Below are 10,842 nucleotides of genomic sequence, written 5' to 3'. Positions count from 1 at the left end.
TAAATCAAATGTATATGAAAAAATACATTCAAAATTTATAGTCAAATTATTTTATTATCATTAACCATTAGTGACAATAAAGTATGTATCTAAGGACATTTATATAATATTTAAAAAACAAAAGAAAACTTACTGCATTGTCCCGGATGTGAATCGGTACGGTCTCAGTCGGGGATCGTCGTGTCGGTACGGATATTCGAACCGGCACGACTTTGGGCGCCGTGTTTGAAGGATATAACTGTTCATATTATATATATATATATATATATATATATATATATATATCAGTTACTAAATCAATAAACTATGTGTAATTTGAGCAGAAATGACAAACCAAGTGAAAAACTCAATAAAACCCAAAAGTCTGCCGGCGCTTCAAGAGGTACCCGAAAACTATGCCTTAGGAATAAAATATCTGCTGTCTGCTAAACTACAGACACCTTCGGTAAATCCTGGAAATACTTCTACTTCTAACATCAATCCTTTCTCCCAACTGGCCACCCCACACCTCCAAAACGCAAAAGTTTTCCACGAAGTGGGTCACGCCTATGAAGGTGATGTCGAAATCGTCTGATGATGACGCACCCCTGCGCTCACCGAAAGGACACGAAAGTACCGGAAGTCTTTATTTCCATTAAGGTCAAAAGCCAAAAGTGAATAATTGGAACAATTTACCAGCATCTGGTTCAGTTTTTGATTCCAATCATTGTGCATCAGTGGATATATTTTTAGTAACTGGAGATTGAAATCTGCCCCGAGTGAATTGGACTAATGATGAGTATAGTGTTTTCATGAGTACTGAGGTTTACTCATTAAACTATCACTTATCATTAGTTGATTGGGATTTACTTTTTAGCAATATGGATGTTAATGATTGTGAGCACAAATCTTATGAAATTTTATACAATATGTTCCATCTTAATCTACCTGTAAAAAATAATTAAGAACTATGTTTCTTAAGTTGTTCTATAAAGAGCTTATGACATTAACAATTTGTTATTCATTTGCAAATATTTGAATTTCGTTGTCATAAACAAATTTAAATATTTTTCATAAAATCAAGTAGCCCAAAAAGATTTCTTTAATTGGTTACCACCAAACTGTAACCAGTTCATACGGAAACATACCTCTCTTATACATAATTTGTTTTCAGAATAAATTCAGATTGAAATCTGAAAGTACGATGTAAAAGGCAAATGCTGGAAAGATTCTAGTGTCCCAAGAATTGGATTTAAATGTACGTATAATTTTCATCTGTATTCAAGATTTTTATAATTAATGATATATTTTATGCTAAAACATACACAATTAAATTATTTAATTTAAATAAAAAACAAATAAACTATTTCGACGATTCGTTGGACACCAGGAGTTAGTTACACATTGACAGACTGATTACTATCATATAAATGAAGATGAAATGAGCTACGACAAAGCCACACGATATCGGGAAATATTTTCTCCGAGGCTATGAAATATGAAAAAAAAAATCCAAGAAATCAGAAAAAAGTACAAGAAAAAATCCCAATAAAGAATAAAACAAGGCTGAGGGCTGGAATGTTCCTGCTGGAGTCCCACATATGTGTGTGTGCTGTGTGTGTATAAAGCAGGTACTTTCATTTTGTTGAAATGTTTCCACAGTATGGACCTATGTTTCAACTCATCTAACATTTGAGAATTAGGCATGTTTATAATAATTATAATTTGATAATTGTGGCGAAGAAATTTTTCCTATTGTAATCTGTACTTTATGACGGTAAATGCGTTTCCTAAATAATTATGTTGTATATATTATAAATAATTATGTTATATATAGCTGTAAATCTTGCTACTGAATAATTGGAGTTTGAAATAATCGACAATGTGTCGAAACCATTTTATAACACCAAACTAAATTATCGCCTTAAGGGCGGCGTCTCCCTGTGTTAAATTCCCTATACAAACGCCGCCGACGACTTGGAGCAAATCTCAAAAACTACGCAATCAATCTATTTGAAATTTTGGGTGTGGATTAACAAATGTTTGATCTTTGACATGACATTTTTAAAGCCGTAATTTTATTTAATAACAAAGTGATTGATGATCAAACTAAGGTCATTTTCTACCATTTTTGTACAGCAAATAACTCAAAAAATAAAGAATATTTTGTTAAATGAAATATGTCATGTCAAAGTTTAGATATTTAACAAGACTGTACAGTAAAAATTTTCCGAGAAAAATAATTCGTTTTTTAGATTTGGTCCAAATTAGCAAATTAATAAAATTTCATACGTAAACCGAATAATCATAGAAATCTGTAAGTATCAGTGATTGGGGAGAAGGAAGGGGGGTATGTCATGTGTTCCACTCATTATTCATAGATGGCCAGTCAATAGGCGTATTCAGGGAAATTTGTACATTTTTATACGTTATTATAGTAATAAAATTTAGAAACTCTTTGATTCATAATACTACTAATTTCAGAATTACAAATTGGCCACATGTAAGAAAGCCATGTGAGCCTGTATCATACAAGAAATTCAAAATTAATATATATATTTTTAAAAAATATTGATAATTGATTATTCATCATTAATTAAATTTATGTGATGTAAAAATATATTATAATCTCATTATTTATATAGTTATCAAATTATTTAAATAGTAAATTTTTAACCTGTAAATCTAAAATGAAAATTCTGCTTATTGTTCAATATAATATAATACAATACAATTTTCATTATCTGATAAATTAAAATCAAAACACTTTTTATATACAATATTGTTTGGTTTATAATTACAGTAATGTAATGCGTAAACTTTGTAATTTGAATGAAATTTATAGGAATGGAACGTAGTGAAACAAATTATTTCAAAAATTAATGTTTTATTAAAATGTCATTTTTTTTTCTTTTCTTGCGCTTCTCTGATGTAGGGTGGATCTAAACATTTTAAATTTCGCCCTCTTCTATTTAAAATTATCTCTGGCCCCAGACAATTCAAAAAGAATCTTTCCAATTTTGGAAGTATTTTGTTAATCCAAAAGTCTTCATCTTTAGGAATTACTTCGACGTGAATTTTATTTTTTGGCCCTGAATATACAATAAAATAGCATCGTTTAGCTCCTATAATATTTAGTTGGCCTTGTATTTGATAGTAATATTCGTGATTTTTCCTAAGTGCTATTTTATTGTCTTTCATTGACAAATATGGTATTTGTTTTCTTATAATCCCCTCTTCTAACGAATATCCAGATTTGAAGGTCTTATAAGAACACTTGACCTCCACAATTTCGTCTTCAGAAATAATTCCTGAAAATATAAAAATTTAATTATAAAAATACACAATATAATTTATAAAAATTTGATACCATCAGGTGAAGCTCCTAAATATCCATGAAGAACGTCAACAAATAAACCGGCAGGCTTTACAATTTTATTGTAGTCTTCTTCAAATTTTTTTATTGCTACCGTTTCATTTATTTTCCCGTACTTTGTAGCTTCAGTAGAAACATTATTTTTTCTTAAAATTTTTTTAACTATACTATCACAAGATGTCGATTCTTTTAATTTTATAACATCTCCAAAATTGGAAGCAGTAAGCCGGTGCATTCTTTCCGTTAAATAATTTGGATTGTTAAATTGGCCAATTGTTTTTTCGTTTATTTTAAACTGTTCTTCTTTAGTAATCTTTAAGAAAACTTGTTTAAAAATTATGTATATATACATAAAGCATCAAACGTTCGCACAAATTTTGTACTGCTGAGTTGATATCACTATCTGAAACATATGTTTCCGCTATGTTAGGACCATAGTTAGAATCTCCTGAAAATTTGATCCTTTTTTTTACAGATTCCCTATCATAAGGATTTTTGGGCTTCCGCTCTTTTTCATTACCCTGAACACTTATAAATTTTTTTAGATTTTTACCTGGACTTTCATTAAAATATGATTTCCAAGGTTTTGTATGCCAATCTGAACCATAATTGTAAGAGAGGACGCTTAAATGAGCTCGTATTTGAAATGAATTTCTTTGAATCAAGTTCAATCTTTTTCCCATATTGAAATGAGCCATTATATTCATAAAAATTTCTGCTTTATTGTTGGTTTCTTTATCAAGAAGTAAATCAGCCTTCATTAATAATTGCTCAACAGGCCAGAAGATATAAGTTGAGTTGTTCGATCATTAGAAACGTCTCCAGTATTGGTGCACAAATACTGTTTGCAAGCACTGTGATTACCATAAACGTGATATATTGAATTTCTAATATCGGCTCTTAGATTTTCTGGATCCTGCGTATTTGCGTAAATTGCAGATTGAACTGATTTATTTAGTTCATTAATAGTATCGCTTTTTAACATCTTTCTGGCATCAACAGGGACCCCTTGAGTATCTTTTTTAATTTTGTAAAGGTTTTTACTGAAATTTTTTAATACATGGTTCATGCATTCAATTTTAACAACCTAAAAAGTATTGTGTAAATATTTGTAAAACTTATCTAACTATTATTTTATATTACAAGTTTACCTCGTGTCCATATGGTACCTTTTCTTTAATATTTTTAAAAACTGAGGAATCACCATCTGCAATAAATTTTAAGTATTTCAACCCATGCATTTCTATGCTGTTATTAAATCCCTCTACTATTATATCCTGTTCCATTGAAGATGATGAACCGGACCAATTTTTAAAACAAATATGTGTTTTAGCAGCTTCATTATTGTTTTCGGCTCTAGCGCAAATACAACAGTATTTATTCCTTACACCTACGAATAATACTTTTCCTGTTGTTTTCCCTATTATAACAGCCTACAAATTATAACATAAAATGTTATTTGTTACATATCCGAATATATTATAAACTTACAGCTCCAGAATTTGCATTATACGTATGTCCATAGCTTCGTTTAGACCATCCTCCATCTAAATATCCATCAGTTATATATGGAATGCCATGTGAATCTACATGTCCTTCCTTAATTGCAGCTTCACGTTCTAATTTTCCAGCTTCTTCCAAAGCAAGCCATAATGATTCTTTCCATACCTATAATATTTCATGTATAAAAACAATAAAAATTTCAGTAATGGTACTATAACACACCTGATCCAATTCATTTTGAATTTTATAATACAAATTTTTAGATAAACATGGAATATCCATTACTTTCAATAATTCCATTAAATGTGCGTAGGTGCTTCCTACTGAAAATGTTCCCCATACAGCTGCTCTATTAATTTTGGACCTTGTTTTCGGATTTTCTGTTGAAACTGATACTTCTTTGTCACAAATGTTGCATTTTAAAATAAATGTGCTTCTTAACCCACATCGCACTTCTTTTAGATAAACTAATTGTCCACCAGTGCACCTCTTGTTGTGTTGTACTTGAATTTTAGTTGTTATATTTAGGAAGTATCTGATATCTACAATTCGATAACCTGTCAATGAATTGATTTCAGGAACAACTTCTATATCCAAAGGAAAATTTTCAATTCTAAAATAATACTAATTAAGTCGTCGCCGTCAGATATGGTTTCCAAAAAAGATGAATTTTGCCAATTTGAATAAAAACATACCGTTCATTTTCTTCATTTATTTCTGAAAACGTTTTTCTTTCACTTTTGCATGGGGTTAAATTAGACTTAGTTCTAACAGAACGTAACGGGGTTGTTGTACCACATGGACTAAGAGCTTCTTCGTTTGGACGTGAATTGAAAATATTATCTAGTATCTCATTTAAAATATATCGGGAACATTGGGTAGATTCTTTATAATTCTCAACTCGTTCTAAAAGTTTATCCACAATATATGATCCTATTTTCTCTACTTCCCTTTTTCTTTGTACATTTACTTGAACTTTTGATTTTTTTTCCACGTCTCTTAGTCCAAGAAGCAAATATACGCGTTTTCGGCACTTTCTAGAATTAATATTGCTTTTATTTTATTATTGTATACTATTATATATAAATACATTATAATATACAATGGTTCATGCTTCTTTGATTTTAAATTTCATAATTATGTGTCACTTGATATTCCAATTTTATAAAGTTAATTTAATTACATAAACTCGACCTTGGGGTGGTAATGCCATTCTGCAGCCGACTATATACTATATATGTAATAAAAATTTAAAACTATGATATTTATATTAAATTCACTAAATTCGATTTGAAATAAACATAATACATTTTTCAAATAAATCATTCTTTATTCATAATTTCACTGGGAGAAAAACCAACAACAAACAATGAACATGGAATATAGATGCAACCAATGGAAAACCAAGGACACAAAAATATGAAATAATATCAAAATTGTGACATATACAAGTAAAAATCAATTAATTGATGACATGAATTAACAAATATATATATACTAAACAATAATACAGCAATATAAATCAAAAATTGAATAAAAAACTTACCTTTAAGAGTTTACAATAAATTACACTTTGGCTCACGACTAAAATAAGACTAATTTGTTTCTTTGTTTGAAACTGTGACTGTTTCTTCAACCACCAAAACTGAACTAAAATTTCTGGCTCGTTTTAAATGTATACTGAATCGCACCCCTCTCATTGACCACTTAACTCAAGTACTACCCGAACAAAAAAATTCCATCCGTTTTGTTGATGTTATCACATTTCACTTAAATTTCGACACAAAAATACACGCAGGTCACATGCACTGGTTTGTATCACTCCTCACTCTAAGGGTGCGAAAGTAATTTTCGTGGCGCCAAGAGTATGTACTAAATGCAAATTTAGAGATAAGGTCACTATCCTACACAATCAAAATCGAAACAATAAGAATCGATTAAAGATTAACTTTGAGATCATTTTTTTAAATTAATAATAGATTGTAAATCGACATCCGTATTTGTATATCGTATTTATTATATTTGTTTATATGATAAAATGTGATTGGTTTAGAACTAACTATACGACACAAACCCCATTAGTAACTGTATACATTATTATATTTTTCATATATATTATTGTATCATATATTAATTTTATATAATTTTAATTAATAAAAATATATTAAGAATTCATTACTATTTCATAATCTATTTACAACCAATAAATTCGTTATAAATATGAGATCTCGAGTGCGGTCCTGTCCCATGCAAAAAATTGTGCACACGAACGTTTTAAAACCGAATGTTTATTTGATTTCGTGGCGGCACCAAATTACGGGCTATGTTTTGTTTTGCGTCCTTTTCTGACCGAAAGTGCGATTCCTTGTCTAGTAAACGCCGCTGTTAAGTTAAACTAAGCAATTTTTTTTGTAAAGTTAAGTTATATTTAATTATTTGTGAATCTCATTTATAGTCTTCCAGTGTAGGTTGAAATATAAGGATGAGATTGATTCGAAACATTTCTACCATCAACAATTTTATATCAAATCGAAAAATCATCACGATATTCCTTTGCTCTGTCAGTTTGCTGACACTGTGGATTAAAACGAATAGAATTATAAGAAAAGATATAACTGAACCACAATTTGGTGAAATATTAATACAATATAAGAATCAAATCAAGTTTTGCTTGGGAGAAGACAACTTTGTTCTAAATTACATACTTGTGACATGTGTCATAAGGAAACGTAATCTTAGCAACATAAATGTTATTTTATTTTTTTACAAACAATTGGTTGCTATTGAAGCTTGAAATAAATGTCGACGAGAGATCTGCAACTGATTTGATTTCAGTGACTCTCAGGGCACGTAATATAAATATTCAGGCAGGAAGTTGCTATTTTTGTAACCGTTTAAATATTTCACCTTTTTAAATCAACTGTAAATTCACGTAGGTGATTCTCTCAGCTTGAATAACTGAGCGACAGATTTCAACTATGCACTTTCTTTTTCACCATTGGTTATCACCCTCAAATGATATACTAATCTTTCCATATTTGATACTTTTATATCGCACATTATTTAGATTCTTCATGTCTGGATGACAAATTCAAATAATATAAACACAATTCATAAACCAAATCATAAAATAGTGATTACTATTTTACAATTTTCTGCGTAAATATTGATTTGCAATCTTAGTTCGGTTGAAACTTATAATTAATGGCTTTCAGTTCTGCTAAAATTTTCATCTACTTTGGTGCATATATATTTTTGGTGCCTCCATATTTTCTTGAGAGTATGCGTGATTTGACAACACACTGACAACATCGAGAACTAAAGATGGAATATTTTTGTTCTGCTTATTCGCTGATCATTTAATCGCGATACTGATCATAGAAGATCATTTTATACTACCACACATCGCGGAGCCTTGTATCCTATTAAGCAGTATTCTTCTAAAATATCTGTAATAATGATAATAATATCATAAATGAAAAAAAAGTTTATGCTCCTATAGACATTCAAGATAAAGTAAATTGTGTTTCACCTCTTGAAAGTTTATAAAGATTTTTTAGAAAAGTACTACTTAATAGGATCCCAGGTTCCTATAATCGCGATTATAAATCAGCAACTAAGGCCAAGTTGTCCAATTTGTCAGCTCTCAAGAAAACGTGGAGACACTTAAATTATATATGCACAAACGTAGATGAAAATTTCAGCAAAATTACATAGGATGGACCTATTAATTATAAATTTCATCTGAACAAAGATTGCAAATCAGAAAATTGTAAAGTAGAAATCACTTTTTCATGATTTTGTTAATAAAATGTGTTGACATTATTTGAAGTTGTCATCTAGAGATGAGGAATCTAATTAAATTTTGACATAAAATTAGCAAATTTGGAAAGATTGATATCTTAGTGTTGTTTGAGGGTAATAATCCAACCAAACGTGATAGAAAAAATTCAGTACCTAGTTGAAATTTGCCGCTCACTAATTCTTGCTTAAAGAATCAACTACGTGAATTATCTTTTGATTTAAATAGGTGAAATATTTAAACATTTACAATAATAGCAACCTACTGTCTGAAGGTTTCGATTACGAGTCACTGAAATCAAATCAGTTGCAGATCTCTCGTTGATATTTATTTTGAATCAAAGAAATACTGTCTGTAATTCTGCATATAATTAACATGTGAATAGAAATTGTTTTTGTTAACATTGTTAACTTTATACTTAAATGCCGATATATATATATATATATATATATATATATATATATATATATATATATTGTTGCTAAGAGAGGTGAGGGATGAAATTGAATGGAAGATAACTTGCCTGATGTATACATAAATAAAATTTTAATTAATTAGTAATTACAAAAATAAACGGACATTTGGGAGTGAGTATTGGATTGAGTAACGTTTTGCAGACTTTCATGTTTCAATAGAAACGAAGGAAGTTTGTTTGTCAAATAAAAGAAAATAACAATTATGTTGCTAAGATTACGTCACCTTATAGCATGTCACCCTGTCCAATTATAGGCAAGAGTTATGGTTAATTCAATTAAACCTAATTCGAAATATGTGGTTTGGAATCACGTTGTCTTCTTTCAAGTAAATTTGATTTGATCTTATATTGTATTACAACTTAGGAAACTTAGTTTTTAATTTTTTTTACATGTAGATAAAGTAGGAACATAATGTATAAAATTTCAGAAGACACAATCAACCAATGATAAATGATAGTTTAAAGTGTAAACCTCAGTACTCATGCAAACACTATACTTACTCATCATTGGTCCAATTCACTCGAGGCAGGTTATGTTAGAATATCTAGACATCGTGTATAACGGTTGTGATGACAACGGAGAATAAAAACAACAGAAGAGCACAGGGGTGCGTTGTCAGGATTTCGAGACCACCTCCATAGGAGTATCCCACTTTGTGGAAGACTTCTGCGTTTTGGAGGTGTGGGGTGGCTGGTCGGGAGTACAGATTGGTGTTAGGGTTAGAAGTAGGAGTACTTCCAGGATTTACCGATGGTATCTGTAGTTTAGCAGACAGCTTACTGCATTACTTACTTTCATTCGTTTCAATTCACCCTCTAGTTTCGAGATTTTAATCTTAACATCTAGTTTTCGGGTACCTCTTGGCTTATCTTTTTCGCGGACACTACACATGGTTTATTGGTTTAGTAACCGAGGTTGCCAGCCAAATTAACAACTCTTCTCTTTTGTCTGAATACGGCAACTCTTATAACTAAATTCAAACAGAAGGACGAACGTTATGTCTAACTCCATTTGGGGGTTTGATTTCGGTGTAGCTCTTTGCCGAATTTTGCTGTTGTTACTTACTTTTCAGAGAATATGCAAGAAATTGCAGTAATTTATTCAATCAATTAATTGAAATACAAAGGATGAATCAACAAAAAAGACAACTACTACTGTGCTCTTGAGCTTTTTCTCTCAAACTGACTCTCACTGTTTCTTGATCACCAAGGTTACCTCGGTCGCCTTCATTTGTCAATTGTTATTGTTTTTTAACTTACTTTATTCTATTTTATTGTTTATATTAACACCGCCTCTCAATAGAATAGAATGAAGGCAATCCGAATCATAAAGACATTTCATTTATCTGTGATTGCTTTTCTTCCTCTAGGTAAGTCGCAAATAGACCTAGTATTGTTCTTTGCAAACGACTGCATCTCACAATTGATTACTTATTCCCACTCAGACCAGTCACTACGCCGTTTTGCTTCCGATATTGTGGACGGATCGTCACCAACAAATCGTTCTGCTGATAACACTAGTGATTCACCTTCGATAGATGATAGTGCCATATGCGCATCACATTCAGGTGCATAATTACCGTAACGTTGCGGTGCCTTTCTTACTCTCCCGCTCTTTCGTTGAGTTACCTCGCTGATACCCATGTTATCCAAATAAACGCCGTTACCAACACAATCCAAATTAGTACTGTGGATTTCTCCAGTTTT

The 10,842-nt window shown here is 30.6% G+C and overlaps 1 protein-coding gene across 1 annotated transcript; it reads right to left on the bottom strand.

Annotated features, from left to right (window-relative positions):
* Nucleotides 1-4,115: 4,115 nt before the first annotated feature.
* On the bottom strand, nt 4,116-5,466 carry LOC126264357 (uncharacterized). Its single transcript, XM_049961991.1, has 4 exons — nt 5,081-5,466; nt 4,847-5,023; nt 4,507-4,788; nt 4,116-4,442 (listed from the first exon to the last, which is right to left on the bottom strand). Exons 1-4 carry the CDS (start codon nt 5,156-5,158, stop codon nt 4,116-4,118), a joined length of 864 nt encoding a protein of 287 aa, XP_049817948.1. The 5' UTR covers nt 5,159-5,466.
* Nucleotides 5,467-10,842: the final 5,376 nt, after the last annotated feature.

This window comes from Aethina tumida, chromosome 1 (genome assembly GCF_024364675.1).
Source record: "Aethina tumida isolate Nest 87 chromosome 1, icAetTumi1.1, whole genome shotgun sequence".
Taxonomy (NCBI): Eukaryota; Metazoa; Arthropoda; class Insecta; order Coleoptera; family Nitidulidae; genus Aethina; species Aethina tumida.
Note: the sequence above shows the minus strand (reverse complement) of the source record. Positions and strands in the feature narration are given on the sequence as shown.

Excerpts from the sequence above, each read along its gene's own strand:
- LOC126264357 (XM_049961991.1), bottom strand. The coding sequence starts at position 5,158 with ATGGAATTATTGAAAGTAATGGATATTCCATGTTTATCTAAAAATTTG. Across the intron at positions 4,789-4,846 it reads ATAATGCAAATTCTGGAGCT|GCTGTTATAATAGGGAAAAC; the intron begins GTAAGTTTATAA and ends TATAATTTGTAG. Across the intron at positions 4,443-4,506 it reads AGGTACCATATGGACACGAG|GTTGTTAAAATTGAATGCAT; the intron begins GTAAACTTGTAA and ends AATACTTTTTAG.